Source organism: Myotis nattereri (assembly GCF_964212035.1).
Source record: "Myotis nattereri genome assembly, chromosome: 5".
NCBI lineage: Eukaryota > Metazoa > Chordata > Mammalia > Chiroptera > Vespertilionidae > Myotis > Myotis nattereri.
The window spans coordinates 82,254,992-82,272,591 of record NC_138080.1 but is presented as its reverse complement, the minus strand read 5'-3'; the positions used below and the strand labels follow the sequence as shown (position 1 = coordinate 82,272,591).

At 42.4% G+C, this 17,600-nt stretch overlaps 2 protein-coding genes across 5 annotated transcripts in view; both read right to left on the bottom strand.

The window, feature by feature from the left end:
* LOC308518975 (protocadherin alpha-C2) overlaps positions 1 to 17,600 on the bottom strand; it is a gene marked incomplete at its 5' end in the record, with an annotated part of 138,374 nt that overhangs the window by 81,156 nt on the left and 39,618 nt on the right. Inside the window, one exon of one of the 4 annotated variants that reach the window (XM_081090822.1) lies at positions 1,315 to 6,245. The exons of 1 other annotated variant lie outside the window; for it this stretch is intronic. In XM_081090822.1, coding sequence (XP_080946948.1) covers positions 1,315 to 3,708 — 2,394 coding nt within the window. Of the gene's footprint in view, positions 1 to 1,314; positions 6,246 to 17,600 lie in introns of those variants that run through there. 2 more of the 4 variants (XM_081090823.1, XM_081090825.1) reach the window with 2 other exon arrangements.
* On the bottom strand, positions 10,017 to 14,434 carry LOC308519252 (protocadherin alpha-11-like; the record flags this gene model as incomplete). Its single annotated transcript, XM_081091241.1, has 2 exons — positions 10,690 to 14,434; positions 10,017 to 10,046 (listed from the first exon to the last, which is right to left on the bottom strand). Exons 1-2 carry the CDS (start codon positions 13,090 to 13,092, stop codon positions 10,017 to 10,019), a joined length of 2,433 nt encoding a protein of 810 aa, XP_080947367.1. The 5' UTR covers positions 13,093 to 14,434.

The window sequence follows — 17,600 nt, the reverse complement described above, 5'->3', positions numbered from 1 at the left end:
TTGAGAATATCATGACCTCGCTCATATGTGGAATCCAATGAACAAAATAAACTGTTGAACAAAATAGATCCAAAGACATAGAAACATGGACTAGACTGTGGAATCTCAGAGGGAAGGCGGGGAGGGTGAGTAAGTGGAAAGAGATCAACCAAAGAACTTGTATACATATGTGAATAACATATGGACACAGATAATAGGGTGGTTAAGACCTGGGGTAGGGGTTCGGGACCGGCTAGAAGAGGTCAATGGTGGGGGGGGGGGGTGTGAAAGAAGGGGTATATTCAATACTTTCAACAATAAAGATATTTTTAAAGATGTAAAATACATGTAGAATTAAAATAAGTGACAATAGCAGCATATGGGTTGGGAAGTTGGCAAATGCATTATCCAGGTTTTTTAAAAAGTACATAATTGTTCGTGACTTGTATTATTTATCCAATCTATAAAAAGCCAGTGGCCGGAAGGAGGGAACGACCAAATGAGCGCTCTCATTAGGTGCATTGAGGGGTCTTACACAATTTCTCGTGCTGAGCCTCTAGTAATAATAATAAAATTTTATGGTGGTGACATGCTTATACATGTGCCAATGAAATGCGAAAGGAAAATCACATCAGATATGAAAACCTGACAGGGAAATGCAGATGTGCCTAGAGGAAAACGCAGAGGGACCAACACAAGGCTTTTTGGGTTTATGGTTTTGGTTTTTTAATATATTTTTATTGATTTCAGAAAGGAAGGGAGAGGAAGAGAGAGTGATGGAAACATCAATGATGAGAAAGAATCATTGATCAGGGGCCTCCCGCAGGCCCCCTACTGGAGATCAAGCCCCAAACGCGGGCATGTGCCCTTGACTGGAATCAAAGCCTGGACCTTTCAGTCCGCAGGCTGATGCTCTATCCACTGAGCCAACCCAGCTAGGGCAAGGCTTTCTGTTTTTTAATGCACCTCTTAAAAAGACGTTTATATAAAGTTTTTATACTCTTTAAAATAAAGCATGTATGTGGGTATATTGTAAATGTTTTAAATAGATTTAAATTTTTAAAATTGTGGTTAGCTTCATTTAAATGTTTTCTAAATGCTTAAGTATTCACAATATGTTGTTTCTTACAAATGCTCACACACTCAATATTTACCAACTATTAAGAATACAACAAAAACTGTTTTTGACTTAGGATTTCTGACTAAAGAATAAACTCATATGTCAACAACACTCATTAAATACCATAACGACGACCAGAAAATTTAAAGATTAACCTTAAAGCAAAAATTGTGAGGAAGAGGGAAATAGAAAGACAACTTTACATATGAACTCACCTCTTTCAATTGTTCTAAATCTGCTTCTTTTTCAGCTGTTCCCTCTGAAGAAATCAGACAAGGAGGTAGGCTGGGACTGAAGGCCATGAGGTCCGTCTTGGGCGGCCCCTCCCCAGAGCACACCCTCTGCCGCCTCTGCTGTGAGTACGACCAGCTGCCCACCGCGCTGGAGCACACCAGCACGGGCTTCCCCGGGCCACATGCGCCCTCATTGGGCGGCGTCGAGCACCGCAGAGCCAGGTACAGAATCAGCGTGAGCACCAGCAGGCTGGACACCGCGCAGATGGCGATGATCAGGTACACGTTCACGTCCACCAGCGCCACCTCTGGGCCCGTGACCCCCGCCAACATTCCCGACGAAGCTTTAGGCGCCTGGGCGCTGTCCACCAGCGACAGCAGCACAGTGGCCGTGACCGCCAGCGCCGGCTCGCCATGGTCCTTCACCAGCACCAGCAGGCGCTGCCGCGGAGAGTCCGCCTCGTCCAGGGCGCGCGTCGTGCTGACCTCGCCCGTGTACAGCCCCACGCGGAACGGGCTGCGCGCACCACCCGCCGCCGGCAGCAGCTCATACGACAGCCACGCGTTGTAGCCCGAGTCCGCGTCCACCGCGCGCACCTTCGCCACCACCTGGCCCGCGCCCACCGACCGCGACACCAGCTCGCTCACAGCACCGCCCGGGCCGCCTGGAGCCGGCGGCAGCAGCGCGGGCGCGTTGTCGTTCTCGTCCAGCACGAACACCCGCAGCGTCACGGTGCTGCCCAGAGGAGGCTCGCCCGCGTCGCGCGCGCTCACCTGGAACTGCAGCAGCTCCAGCTCCTCGTGGTCCAGAGGCTGCAGCGCGGACACCCGGCCGCTCTCCGCGTGCACCGACACGTAGCTCGACAGCGCGCGCTCGCCCACCCGCCGCTCCACCAGCGAGTAGGACACCAGCGCGTTCTCCTGCGCGTCCGCGTCCCGCGCCGACACCGTGAAGATGTGGCGGCCGGGCGGGTTGTTCTCCTTCACGAACACCGTGTGCTCGGGCTGCGCGAACAGCGGCGCGTTGTCGTTCACGTCGGCCACCTCCACGGACACGCTGGCTGTGGACGACAGAGAAGGCGAGCCCCCGTCCCGCGCGGTCACTACTACAGCGTAGTCCGACACGCTCTCCCGGTCCAGGGCGCTGTCCAGAACCAGTGAATAGTAATTCTTGAATGTGGACACCAGCTTAAAGGGGACATGCGGTGTTAATAAGCAGGTCACCTGTCCGTTAGTGCCAGAGTCACGGTCGGACACGCTGACCAAGGCAATGACGGTGCCCACCTGAGCATCCTCTGGCACCGGGAGTGACAGAGAAGTGATAGCAACTTCTGGAGCGTTATCATTTATGTCTAGTATTTCCACCAAAATGGTACAATGACCCGCCATGGGAATATTCCCCTGGTCAACTGCCTCAACGGATATTTCATAAAATTTCTCTTCTTCAAAATCCAGTTTACCTTTGGTCCTAATTTCTCCACTGTTGGGATTTATGATAAATGCATTCAATACTGCAGGCGACACAGGGCTTCTAAATGAGTAGATTATATCTCCATTTATCCCATCATCAGGATCTGTGGCATTTAGCTTGAACACTAATGTTCCATTAAATGCGTTCTCTAAAACTTTCACCTTGTAAATGAATTTGTCAAATTCTGGGGCGTTGTCATTCACATCCAGAACTGTGATCAGCAGCTGAACTGTGCCGGTCAGCTCGGGTTTACCTCCATCAGTGGCTGTCAATAATAACCTATGTTCCTGAATTTCCTCTCTGTCCAATGATTTCCTCAACACAAGTGATAACGAAGACGTTTGTTGACGGTTATGTTGTGTGTCCAAAGCGAAATAATCGCTGGGATCCATTCGGTAGGTCAAAGCGGAGTTTACTCCAACATCTGCATCGGAAGCGCCATCTAGTGGAAACCGAGTTTCCGGAGGTCTAGATTCTGCAATGATTATTCTTTTCTTATTTTCAGGAAACACGGGCGGGTTGTCGTTAATGTCCTTCACCTCCACCTCCACATGGAAAACCTGCAGCGGCCGCTCCACCACCACCTCCAGGTGGATGCTGCACTCCAGGCTCCGCCCGCACAGCTCCTCGCGGTCGATCCGAGAATTCACAAACAAAATGCCATTCTGCAGATTTACCTCCAGGAGGTCCCCGCGGCCTTTGGACGCCACCCGGAACAGGCGCGGCACCAGCTCCGCCAGCTCCAGCCCCAGGTCCTGCGCGATGCGGCCCACGAAGGTGCCGTGCTTGGCCTCCTCCGGGACCGAGTAGTGAACCTGGCCGCTCCCCGCCTCCCAGGCTGCGAGGAGCAAAAGCGAGAACAGCAAACGTCGGGTTCCTGGGCCTCCTCGCCGGGAAAACAGCATGGTACACTCAAAAGGCTTCAGAAATATCTGAAGGATATAGAATACCTTACCTCAAACTGACTCTCAAGATCCAATTATACGGCCTTCTATCGTGGGAGAATTCGCTAGAGGTTTTCCACTATATGCCAAATTTTCTGCAGGAGGAGGAAGCGGAGGCGCGTTCTTAGAGGAAACGTTCTCAGTGAAGAGCGACACCATGCGCATGAATGTGTAAGTGTAAAATGATTCTGTCTTCATATTTCCCATTTTGGTAGGGTGTTTTGTTTTTGTTTTTGTTTTACCTTTTGTGAGGTTTTTCACTGCAGATAGGTAACTGTTTTTCTTTCCAAAAGCAGTAAATCACTGCATTCTGCTCAGCATTGGTTGTTCATTGAAAAATGGTTGATGAGTTCCTTTTTTCATAAGTATATTTTTGCATGTGTAAAACTTCCATGCAGAATTTTAAGAGGGGGAGTATTGTACATTGACTTTTGAAAATCAGCCTCTACTTCTGTGAAGCTTTGTAGGTTTTGGTGAGAATGTTCTTTTCCTGTAATATTTTTTGAGATCTGCTCAACACTACAGCCATGGACTCCAAATGGAAATATAACCAATCCCATAATAAAACGTATGAACTTGGAAAATAATCATAAGTAATAAACCAGATTTTAAATAAATACATCATGTTTATAAATTACCCCAAATATGACTGTGAAATGTGACTAAAATATTTGTATTTTAAGTAAGTGTCCAGTGTGTGTAGGCGTTTACATGTGAATGTGTATGTGTGCATAAACACAACATTTTAGGCCATTTAGATATAACAATGCTTTAAAGTTCTGGATTCTCTTTGTATAAAACATGCCAATAACTAGCATGCCAAGAATTATGCATTTGGTGGAATATAAATTACTTATCAATAGGTTAAACTTCCCTTCCCCATCTTATACCATCACTGGGGGAAATCTTACTATCATTTAAATTGACTGATTTTCCAAGCAACAACAGGTTGACACAGATGTTAACAAAAGGAAGAGAGGAAGGGAATATTACCTTAACCTATTGCTATAACTAATATTACCAGGCCCCAAGTTCCAGACCAAGTAGTGCTATGAAAGATATGGAATAGCTCCAATAATTCTCTTGCCTGTTCAGTGCAAACTGCAGGAAATAATAGTTGAGATCATTTCTGTATTTTTGTTCCACTCTGAAAATTTGAGTAATGTATTTGGTATTCTCTTATCTTCATCTTTATCTTTCTCTCCTGCACCCTGACTTTTATTAACATAGCTTTATTGTTTTAAGGTTTTTTTTATTGAGTTTTAGAGAGAGAGGAAGGGAGAGGGAGAAACATCAATCGGATGCCTCCTGGATGCCCCCTACCAGGGATCAAACCAGCAACCAGGGCATGTGCCATGACTAGGAATTGGACCAGCAAGCTTTTGGGTGCATGAGATGATGCCCAATCAACTGAGCCACACTGGCCAGGGCAACATAGCTTTTCTCTTACAATGAGAATAACCCCTTGATTCTTTCTAATTGTTCTTGTTTATCAGGCCCTAACTTGTCTCACTTACCTTTCTACCTAAGCTAGACTGCATAGTCAATCATTTAAAACATACCCTTCCAGACACTCACCTACTTATACTATTACACTTCTAATATTTTCTTTTTTTTCCACTTCATTCATTTACTTTATCCTTTAGATAATAATGAATGAAACAGTAAAACCACATGTAGAATAAAAAACACATTTATTATTAAGCCCAATGTCCATTACTAATACTTCCTTTTCTGTATATTTTAACATACCAATAAAATGATTTGCTAATATCAATTACATTAAATTAATAGCAAGATAATTTCGAGTCCGTGTTTTTTGTTTTTATAGGATAAATACAAAAATTATTTAATCAACTCTAATGTTTTCTTTAGTTCCAGCACACAGCCTAACTACCCATTTTCTTCATATCAAGCTTCTCAGTATAAGATAGTCATTTAGTCATGAGACTTTATTCTCTATAGGTTTACTCTCACTTTTACTTCAATTGGGCCCTCAGATGAGCGCATAATTAACTATTCCCAGACGCCTACAAAGATTCCTCCATATTCTTTTCCCTCTTGTCTCAAATTTTCAACCTCTTTCCCACCAACTGGTTCTCAGATGATTTACCCAAAGTAATAAGTCATCAATATGAACTCAATGTCTCTCTTCTTATATCAACACTAGAGGCCCAGTGCACGAAATTTGTGCACGGCAGGGGGGGGGTCCCTCAGCCCAGCCTGCACCCTCTCCAATCTGGGACCCCTTGGGGAATGTCTGACTACTGGTTTAGACCCAATCGGGATCGGGCCTAAACTGGCAGTCAGACATCCCTCTCACAATCCAGGACTGCTGGCTCCTAACCACTTGCCTGCCTGGCTACCTGAGTGCCCCTAACCGCTTCTGCCTGCCATCCTGATTGCCCCTTAACTGCTCCCTTGCTGGCTTGATTGACGCCTAACTGCTCCCCTGCTGGCCTGATCACCCCCAACTGCCTTCCCCTGCTGGCCCAATCACCCCCAACTGCCCTCCCCTGCTGGCCTGTTTGCCCCCAACTTCCCTCCACTGCTGGCCTGGTCATCCCCAACTGCCCTCCCCTGCTGGCCTGATCACCCACACTGCCCTCTCCTGCCGGCCATCTTGTGGTGGCCATCTTATGATGACGTCGCATGTGGCAACACCTAAGTTTTTATTATATAGGATAGTTTCATAAAAGATATGATGTTTTAATCACTTTTGAGTCTGAACTCTCTTATATTTTAATCTGGTTGCCTACTTTGAAATAAAGAATGTTTTTAGCCCATTCATACTGAGGTTCAAAGGGTCATGACCAGAGGTCCAAGAATGGGTTTCAGCATGGGTCCTGCAATATTATGCCAAATGGTATGCTGTGTAATTGTAAGGGGAGAATGGCCACATGTGACTTTTGTTGGATTCCCAAAGAGGTCAATGATTCCATCACCCTGCATGTAGCTAAGAACCAGTGAATTAGAAAAATGACCTAGCGGTAAATGATCTTTGCTAGAAACTTCAGGTGTGATACCAAATGGAAAGATAATTTCACAGACATTAGAAATAAAGCATTAAAAGATAGAAAATGTAAAAGGTGATATGGATGAAACTGGTCATTGTTAACAGGCTTCATGTTATCACAGTTAACTTTTTCCTTCCTAGATAAATCTTTAAAAAAACAAAAAACAGGAAAATTGCCAACTAGAATGTTTTGCAGATATTATAAGCCTATACACATGCCTTTAGCAAATTTGAATGACTTGATTGCGTAATATAAATAACCTTATTTGCCTAGTTTACTTGGAAGCAAAAATCTAGGAGTTCTGGTTGAGTATCCTATATAATAAAAGAGAAACATGTAAATTGACCATCCCTCCACTATGCTCACCAGCCAATCAGGAGTGAGTATGCAAATTAACCCTACAAAGTTGGCAGGTTGATTTGCATGCGCAGGTCTCAAGTGCCCCAGGAGGCAATGGCGGCTGCTGGCTCCTGGGACCTTTGCAGGCCCTGGGAGGCGAGGCCAGCCATGCCTAGCCACTCCTGTGGACTCCCAGGACCTTCGCCAGCAGAGAGCAGAGCAGGAGAGTGGGCGGAGAGCGGGAGGTTTGGAGGACTTGGCAGAGCAGGAGGCTGCTGGACATAGAGCAGAGCAAGAGAGAGGGTGGCTTGGAAGGTGTGGCTCCCTCTGTCACCCCAGCTTCCTCATCACAGCTGTGGAAACTAACAGCAGGGAGGAGGAAGTCCCACCCCTACAGAATCAGCCAGAATCAGCCATTGGTCAGACAACTCTCAGCGGCCTGACAGCAAGGACTCTCATTCACCTGCATCTCAGACAGTGACAGTAGAGAGGTGGGGCTATGTCTAAAGAACAACTGTTGATACAACATAGTTCCGCAGCCAAAAGATGCTGGTGTTATCGACAGAAAATGTCTGAAGAGCAAAGTGTGTCTGATCTTGAAAGAAGGCAGTGCCTGTGACAGAATGTATCTGAAGACCAGCTACTGGAAACATGTCGCTCTGATGCCAAAAAACACCAGCGTCATCAACAGAAAATGTCTAAAGACCAATGTGCCTTTGAAGTTGAAAGAAGTGGTAGCGATGACAGAATATGTCTAGAGAACAGTCATCAACAAGTACTACCAATACTGGTAGGAACTGCCTTCTCAGCAAAAATGGAGTACATGAGGTTGCAATTCTCGAACATAGTTGTGGTGGAATGACTGTTAGATGTGAATTTTGCCTATCACTAAATTTCTCTGATGAAAAACCATCCAATGGGAAATTTACTTGATGTTGTAGCAAAGGGAAAGTCTGTCCAAATGATATACATTTTCCAGATTACCCAGCATATTTAAAAAGATTAATGACAAACGAAGATTCTGACAGTAAAAAATTCATGGAAAATATTTGTTCCATAAATAGTTCTTTTGCTTTTGCTTCCATGGGTGCAAATATTGCATCGCCATCAGGATATGGGCCATACTGTTTTAGAATACATGGACAAGTTTATCACCGTACTGGAACTTTACATCCTTCGGATGGTGTTTTTCAGAAGTTTGCTCAACTCTATATTTTGGATACAGCCAAAGCTACAAGTAAAAGATTAGCAATGCCAGAAAACCAGGGCTGCTCAGAAAGACTCATAATCAACATCAACAACCTCATGCATGAAATAAATGAATTAACAAAATCGTAGAAGATGCTACATGAGGTAGAAAAGGAAGCCCAATATGAAGCAGCAGCAAAAGATATTGCTCCACAGAAGTAACAATGGCAATTAAATAGGATCATAACAGCGACCCAGATAGATATAATTCTCCCCGTGTAACTGAGGTTGCTGTCATATTCAGAAATGAAGATGGAGAACCTCCTTTTGAAAGGGACTTGCTCATACATTGTAAACCAGATCCCAATAATCCAAATGCCACTAAAATGAAACAAATCAATATCCTGTTTCCTACATTAGATGCAATGACATATCCTATTCTTTTTCCACATGGTGAAAAAGGCTGGGGAACAGATATAGTATTAAGACTCAGAGACAACAGTGTAATCGACAATAATACTAGACAAAATGTAAGGACACGAGTCACACAAATGCAGTATTATGGATTTCATCTCTCTGTGTGGGACACGTTCAATCCTATTTTATTTTTTTTTTCTTTTTTTTTTTTTTTTTAAATATATTTTATTGATTTTTTACAGAGAGGAAGGGAGAGAGATAAGAGAGTCAGAAACATCGATGAGAGAGAAACATCCATCAGCTGCCTCCTGCACACCCCCTACTGGGGATGTGCCGGCAACCAACGTACATGCCCTTGACCGGAATCGAACCTGGAACCTTTCAGTCCGCAGGCCGACGCTCTATCCACTGAGCCAAACCGGTTTCGGCCAATCCTATTTTAAATGCAGGAAAATTAACTCAACAGTTTATCGTGGATTCATATTTAAAAATGGAGGCCAATCGGATAAATTTCATCATAGCAAACCAATCTAAGTTGAGAGTTGAAAAATATAGTGGTTTGATAGATTATCTCAAATCTAGATCTGAAAATGACAATGTGCCGATTGGTAAAATGATAATACTTCCATCATCTTTGAGGGTAGTCCCAGAAATATGCAGTAGTGATATCAGGATGCTATGGCAATTGTAATGAAGTATGGCAAGCCCAATTTATTCATAACCATGACATGCAACCCCAAATGGGCAGATATTGCAAACAATTTACAACACTGGCAAAAAGTTGAAAACAGACCTGACTTGGTAGCCAGAGTTTTTAATATGAAGCTGAATGCTCTTTTAAATGATATCTGTAAATGCCATTTACTTGGCAAAATAATAGCTAAAATTCATGTCATTGAATTTCAGAAACACGGACTGCCTCACACTCACATATTATTGATATTAGATAGTGAGTCCAAATTATGTTCCTCTAATTAATTCCCTTTCAATGTGCACAAATTTTGTGCACCAGGCCACTAGTATAATAAATAAATCTCTACCCATTTCACAGAACAAAATAAAAAAGAACAGAACTTTCAATTATATTATTTCAATGAAAGAAGCATACTAGAATGCAAGACTGCATTTTTAATGCAAATAATATTAAAGCAAGTTTTATCTTATCTGTAGTAAAAATTAATGATTTTCTAATGAGCAATAAATTTATGATGAATGTTTAACACCTCAGAAAAAGAAAGGTAAATTCTTTCAGTCCTAATAGAGTGTTCTGTCATTGATATGAGCCTGAAGGGAGAAAAGTCAAGTGATCTAATAAGATGAAAATATCAAGGCAAAAGGCTGTTAAAAGAGAAAGAGAATGAGAATCCATAGTGATTATCTACATTACTGAGGATTAGAGATACAATAGTTACCTGAGTAGATCAATGATAATTAGAAATATTTCTAATAAAGTGATAATGGGAAAGTCGGTTCCTTTTGATTCCTGGTTGGAGGAATTTGGGAGAAAGTTGACCAAAGTTCCTCTCTCTCTCTCTCTCTCTCTCTCTCTCTCTCTCTCTCTCTCATTCCTCTCTGTAAAACTCAATTAAAAGTTTTGAGTCATGTTGATTTTTTAATTGTATCATGGCATTTCACTAACATTGTTCTTTAAAAGAATATTCAAAATACACAATATTCATTTAAATTGTCAATGAAATAAACTGGATTTTCTAAAAATTAACTTAGCCCTAGCTGTTTTGGATCAGTGGATAGAGCTTCAGCCTGCAGACTTAAGGGTCCCGGTTTCAATTCAGGTCAAGGGCACATGCCCAGTGGGGGTGGGGGCGTGCAGGAGGCAGCCAATCAACGGTTCTCTCTCAACATTGATTTTTCTATCTCTCCCTCTGCCTTCCTCTCTGAAATCAATGAAAATGTTTTTTAAAATAAAATAAATTAAAATTTTAACATAGACTTCAAAAAAGGGAGAACCTATAGCACTCACCTGCTCAAAATGATTTGACCCGGTCTCCTGCCTTTCCCCTCCATCCTCTTTATGCGGACCTGAAGGAAGACTGGGGCTGAAGGCCATGAGGTCCGTCTTGGGCGGCCCCTCCCCAGAGCACACCCTCTGTCGCTTCTGCTGTGAGTATGACCAGCTGCCCAGCGCGCTGGAGCACACCAGCACCGGCTTCCCCGGGCCGCACCCGCCCTCGGTGGGAGCCGTCGAGCACCGCAGAGCCAGGTACAGAATCAGCGTGAGCACCAGCAGGCTGGACACCGCGCAGATGGCGATGATCAGGTACACGTTCACGTCCACCAGCGCCGCCTCTGGGCCTGTGACCCCCGCCGACATTCGCGAAGAGGCCTTAGGCGCCTGGCCGCTGTCCACCAGCGACAGCAGCACGGTGGCCGTGGCCACCAGCGCCGGCTCGCCATGGTCCTTCACCAGCACCAGCAGGCGCTGCCGCGGAGAGTCCGCCTCGTCCAGGGCGCGCGTCGTGCTGACCTCGCCCGTGTACAGCCCCACGCGGAACGGGCTGCGCGCACCATCCGCCGCCGGCAGCAGCTCATAGCACAGCCACGCGTTGTAGCCCGAGTCCGCGTCCACCGCGCGCACCTTCGCCACCACCTGGCCCGCGCCCACCGACCGCGGCACCAGCTCGCTCACAGCACCGCCCGGGCCGCCTGGAGCCGGCGGCAGCAGCGCGGGCGCGTTGTCGTTCTCGTCCAGCACGAACACCCGCAGCGTCACGGTGCTGCCCAGAGGAGGCTCGCCCGCGTCGCGCGCGCTCACCTGGAACTGCAGCAGCTCCAGCTCCTCGCGGTCCAGAGGCTGCAGCGCGGACACCCGGCCGCTCTCCGCGTGCACCGACACGTAGCTCGACAGCGCGCGCTCGCCCACCCGCCGCTCCACCAGCGAGTAGGACACCAGCGCGTTCTCCTGCGCGTCCGCGTCCCGCGCCGACACCGTGAAGATGTGGCGGCCGGGCGGGTTGTTCTCCTTCACGAACACCGTGTGCTCGGGCTGCGCGAACAGCGGCGCGTTGTCGTTCACGTCGGCCACCTCCACGGACACGCTGGCTGTGGACGACAGCGAAGGCGAACCCTGGTCCCGCGCTGTCACCACCAACTCGTAGTGTGACACCTTCTCGCGGTCCAGGGCGCTGTCCAGCACTAGTGAGTAGTAATTCTTGAACGTGGACATGATCTTGAAGGGAACTTCGGGCGTTAGAGAACAGATCACCTGTCCGTTCGCACCAGAATCGCGGTCGGATACACTAATTAACGCAATGACAGTACTAGGCTGAGTGGCCTCTGGGACTGGGAGAGACAGGGAAGTCACGGTGATTTCAGGCGCATTATCATTGGCATCTAAGATTTCTACCCAGACTGTACAGTGACCTGCCATTGGAGGATTTCCCTTATCTGTGGCCTGTACTTCAATTTCATAAAATTTGTTTTTTTCATAATCTAAAGTTCCATTTACCCTCACCTCGCCACTGTTTTTACCTATTGTGAATAAGGGTTTCCCATCGGGCTTAACGGACAACAAGGAGTATGTGACTTCCCCATTGACTCCTTCATCTAGATCGGTAGCGTTCAATTTTATCACAAACGTTTCTCTAGCTGCGTTTTCCATTAATCTCACCTTGTATTCTGGTTGCTCAAATTCTGGTTCATTGTCGTTAGTATCCAAGATGCAGATGAAAAGCTGAACCGTGCCCGTTAGCTCCGGCTTTCCCTGGTCTGCAGCCGTCAGTAGCAAACTAATTTCCGGAGTTTTCTCCCTATCCAGAGACTTCTTTAGTGTAAGTGATAGTCTATTAGTCTGCTTACTATTTCTTGGTAATTCTAAAGAAAAATATTCATTTTGACTTAGCCTGTAAGTCAATAGAGCATTCTCTCCTATATCCGCATCTGAGGCGCCCTCTAGAGGAAAATGGGAGTCAGGTGGCTTCGATTCCGGAATCAGCAGCTTTTGTTCTCTGAGAGAGAACACCGGCCGGTTGTCGTTAATGTCCTTCACCTCCACCTCCACGTGGAAAACCTGCAGCGGCTTCTCCACCACCACCTCCAGGTGGATGCTGCACTCCAGGCTCCGCCCGCACAGCTCCTCGCGGTCGATCCGAGAATTCACAAACAAAATGCCATTCTGCAGATTTACCTCCAGGAGGTCCCCGCGGTCTTTGGACGCCACCCGGAACAGGCGCGGCACCAGCTCCGCCAGCTCCAGCCCCAGGTCCTGCGCGATGCGGCCCACGAAGGTGCCGTGCGTGGCCTCCTCGGGGACCGCGTAGTGGACCTGGCCGCTCCCCGCCTCCCAGAGCGCGAATAGCAGAAGCGACAGCAGCAGTTGCTGAGTGTCCAATCCCCCTCTTTGAACCCCAAACATTGCACACGACATTAACTTGCAAAAAATGATTCTTTACACTTACAGTACCAGAGACTCCAGTTCCGGGTTTAAAATCTCGCTGAATTTTTTAGAAGCTTCATAGGATCCGTTAACAGTAGCGACCGGCTTGATGGAGTCGTTTTATATGGGGAGTTCCTGGATGGTCAGACCAACCCTTGAATGAACTATTTTCATCAAGTAAAGAGCGACACCTTGTGCCTGAAATTGTGAGTATTGTGCACTACACCCAATATCGCAGAATTTCACTTAAAGAAAAAAAATAATTTCTCATGTTTCCTGATATTTTAACCCCAAGGTATTATTTTCAAAGTACTTTTTTATGGAATATTCAGATTTTAAGCCATATTAAAATTGATGGTAGGTGGGAAATGGCATTTTAGTATTGACTAACATCAAATTTAAATTCTTGTTCCTATGTTTGATTTAAAGTTATAAAATTACTCTTTTACTCATCTACATATATACAGAGAGATCAATTCTAAGAATAACTTTATAAAACTATGGTTAATCACTTCCTATGGGTATTGTTCCTCATACAAATATTATCAAATTTGAATTGTTTTACTTCTAGTCTCCCTTGTTACTTTGACTGCTAGGAAACTCAAGGACAAAATTAAAGTTTTAATAAAAACTATGTATTCTTAAATCCTGCATATTGTGTTCCCACCTATGTGCACTTGACTTCTACTTATATTTTCCTTAGCTCTGATACATTTGTGATCTTCTATAAGTTTTATTTTATTTTATTTTATTTTATTGTTGACAGTATTACATTTAATTGTGAACTTATGGTAAACACCTTTATATCTATTGAAGAACAAGAAAAACAAAAATATTTTTCCAAATTTGGCAGTTTAAAACATAGAATTCACAAGGGAGACATTTATTGATGTAAATTAAATTTATATTTCATGTAAATTTTATATGATCATGTAAGTTGCAATGCTCACAGTATAATATGAGGTATGACAATAGTGACACTATTAGTGTCAATGATATGACAGAAGTCATCTTTTCAATGATGAATTTCATTATCATTCAATGAAATAAATAAAAACCACCATGAAAATGTCTATACCATATTGATATTTCTAAGTTATCTATATTGGTTTTTGTATATCTAGTTAAGATATATTCATAAAAACAGCTGACCTGCATCTTGTTAAAAGAATTTTGGGTTTAAGATCATAATTTTATTCAAAACAAAATAAATGACATCTAATTGTATCTCCTTTATGTGCCTAAAAGTGCACTAAAAAATAAACAATCTAACCAAATGGCAAATAACTTCTGCAATGGATGCAGAAGTGTAGAAAGTGATTCAGAATATATACACTGTAGCTTAAGTATTTTGTTGTATAGTTTTGATGGTTCATCTCCAATCTAAAAATATTGCAATGACATATGAAGAAATCACTAGTATATTTATTATGTGTTAATATTTTTCCTTGAATATACACACATGTGTATAAGCACAGGGTGAGGCAAAAGTAGGTTTATGGTTGTTTATATAAAAATAATACAATAATTAATAAATAATAATACAAGAATAAACTCTGTGTTTTGCATACTTAACAACTGTAAACCTACTTTTGCCCTACCCTGTATTATTCTGAAATTTCCAATTTCAGATCTTGTTCCACTTTTTTCAAGTTTACTCTTTTCCTGATATTATCATTCTGCAAGAACTCATAAAATAAATGCAAATTCTTTCTTTAAAAACTAATAAAGCAAATTCTCCATCTTTTATGACACTGAATTATGTTACACATCCGTAAAAGAGTCAAATGGGCCTCTAATCAAACTATAACATTACACTAGATAACAGTAGATTTAACATGATATTTGAAGCCTGTCAGATTTATTTTGGAGAAAAAGAAAGCAACAGATATTCAACCACTTCATTATGGAAATTGGAATTGAGAAGTGACATGCAATGTTGAATCTTCAAAAATAGATGGAGATATGGAGAAAGTTTACCCAAGGATGATGATGATATTTCATGTCTGAATTAAAATGAGAATTTAAGAATTACTAGCAGATGCACCAAGTTGGAATTTTCCTAGAATATAAGTATGGACAGATATCATTCTATGATGTGACAAAGAGACTCCTCATTTATAATTTCTCAAAGGAGCTCTCAGACCTGTATTTTCTCTTTGTTTCCCAAATGAAGGTACAAATTCAGACTCTCTTAGCATCTGCCTCCCTGATGTTTTCTTTGTGTAATGTTGCTGTAGTCCTCAACCTTCCTTGGTGTGAAATCTAAAACCACAAGATACTCGAAAGTCTAGGGCATGACTTTGTAAAAGAATTTATATATGTTAAGTAATCTAATAAAAGATTTCTTGTGCTTAAAAAAAAATAATTACTTTTCAGTAATGTGGTATTTTGTGAGTATATGAAGTGAAACTGGACAAACACCAAATCATAAAAGAATTTTATATATTGTATGAACCAATGATTCATCTTTTGCATTTTGGCTGTGATATTTCATTTATCACCATCTCAACTAGCCCCTTTAGAAGAGATTATGCTACTGTTGAACTCACCTTTGGGGATTGGCCTGGGATCTGGCAATAGACTAATGCCAAGAAGTCACATCAATATCATTGATAAACTGATTTTGTAAAATCATTGAAAAGACTGAGGAACTTTGTGCCTGACCCTTACTGAACCAATCTGGTTAGTCTTAAATTTCAACTGGATGCCCTGCTAGTCATGTATTAGAGTGTATGGATTAACGTTCTACTAGTCCTCATCATCCACTAATATTTTATAAAAAGTCTAGTATTATTACTTATTGAAAACATAGACAAATAAATCTTAAAGTAATTCTTAGAAACCCAGGAGGTTCTTGAAAATCAATAGGTTAGAAGTACTATTCAAAATTGTATTAACAAAATTATAGGATATATTCAGTGATGTTCACTCTGTTAGTTTTTAAAGAAAGAATTTGCATTTATTTTATGAGTTCAAGTATATACAGTTCTTTGATCACAGGTTATTTGTTCAGGTGGCACAAATCTCAGACAACAATAAGACTGAAGAAGAATGAAACCTGAAAGACCTTAATACATTCCAAAATTTCCACAGGCAATATATACCATTAAAGCTGTATTGAATTTTGGAAACATTTATTGAATCCTTGTTTATGTTCTGGATCCCAGAAATAATCATATCACCACTTATATTTGTCCAAAACATTACCCTTATTCGCAGTGTTAAAAGAACAAGGTCATTTTCAGATGTGTCAATTGGCTTTAGTGTTCTGCAAGAACATTGCAAACCACAGTCTTCTGATTTTTCTCATATATTAAATGATTCTTATTTATATCACTTCCAAACAACTGATCCATAGTCTTCATAAGACAATTCTTCATTATTTACCAGTTGAATAATGTAAATACCTGTTTTAATGTAATATTAATTAACACAAATGATAATGATGATCATGAACTCTTCTAAGAAAAAAATTTAATGTAAGAATCTTAATTCCTATGGCATTGTACAAAATTAATCATGAAGATAATTGTGAAGGGGTTTTTTTTCTAAGCAAAACAGCGGAGGATTCACCTGTATACAGCTGTGCTGATTTTCCTAGCCGGAACTATGCCTGATCAGAGAAAAGTTTACTGCAGAAAGATCCACAGTGAATAAAAGAATAGGTCTGGAATCTAAAAGATATGCATTTGAATATCATCTTTATCATGTACTAGCTGGATGGCAGTGGACAAGATAGATATCTCACCACTTCTTATATCATTTTTAAAATTCAGATAGTCACATGTAATTGACATGCTGTTACAGGAAATAAATGAAATTATGCATTTTAAGCCCTTCATATCCATATCATGTCTAACAAATGAAATAGCTCACATCGTGGTGGTTTATTGTAGTCAGTGGCCAATGTTTGCTCTTATTCTATTCTATAGCTAAGGATAAAGACAATCCCAGTACAGTAACTAGGGCATGGTTTTTCCTTTTCTGAAATCATCCTACTTTTTAGGCAGAAAATGACCACTAATGCCTTCTCAGCATTTCTATTAACTTCACCCTATCTATTACAACATGGTCTCCTCCCACATGTCAATTAGCATAAACAATTTATTTCTCCAACAATCCAATGAAAGTATCTCTAATTTGTATTCAGGAGTCAAAAACAAACACAAAAAAACCTTCCACATTATTTAATTCACAACCTTACAGCTCAAAATAAAAGTTCTCTGTGATCTTTTTGAAGAAAATTCCCATGAATATAGCTTTGTGACCAAGAAGGTGTTTGCACCAAATGTATCTAAAGTACACAATGTTAAATTCTGAAATGCCATCAACAACACCATTGTCAAATACTAGTGCTAAGTGGGCATGCCAAGTGGAAGTTCCACAATTGTTATGCTTAAGTTATTTAAAGACATGTTATTTTGAGGACCAAGTGGCTTGGGGAACACAGGCAGCAGAATCCACAGTACACCATGCATGGGAAGACTCTCTCAATC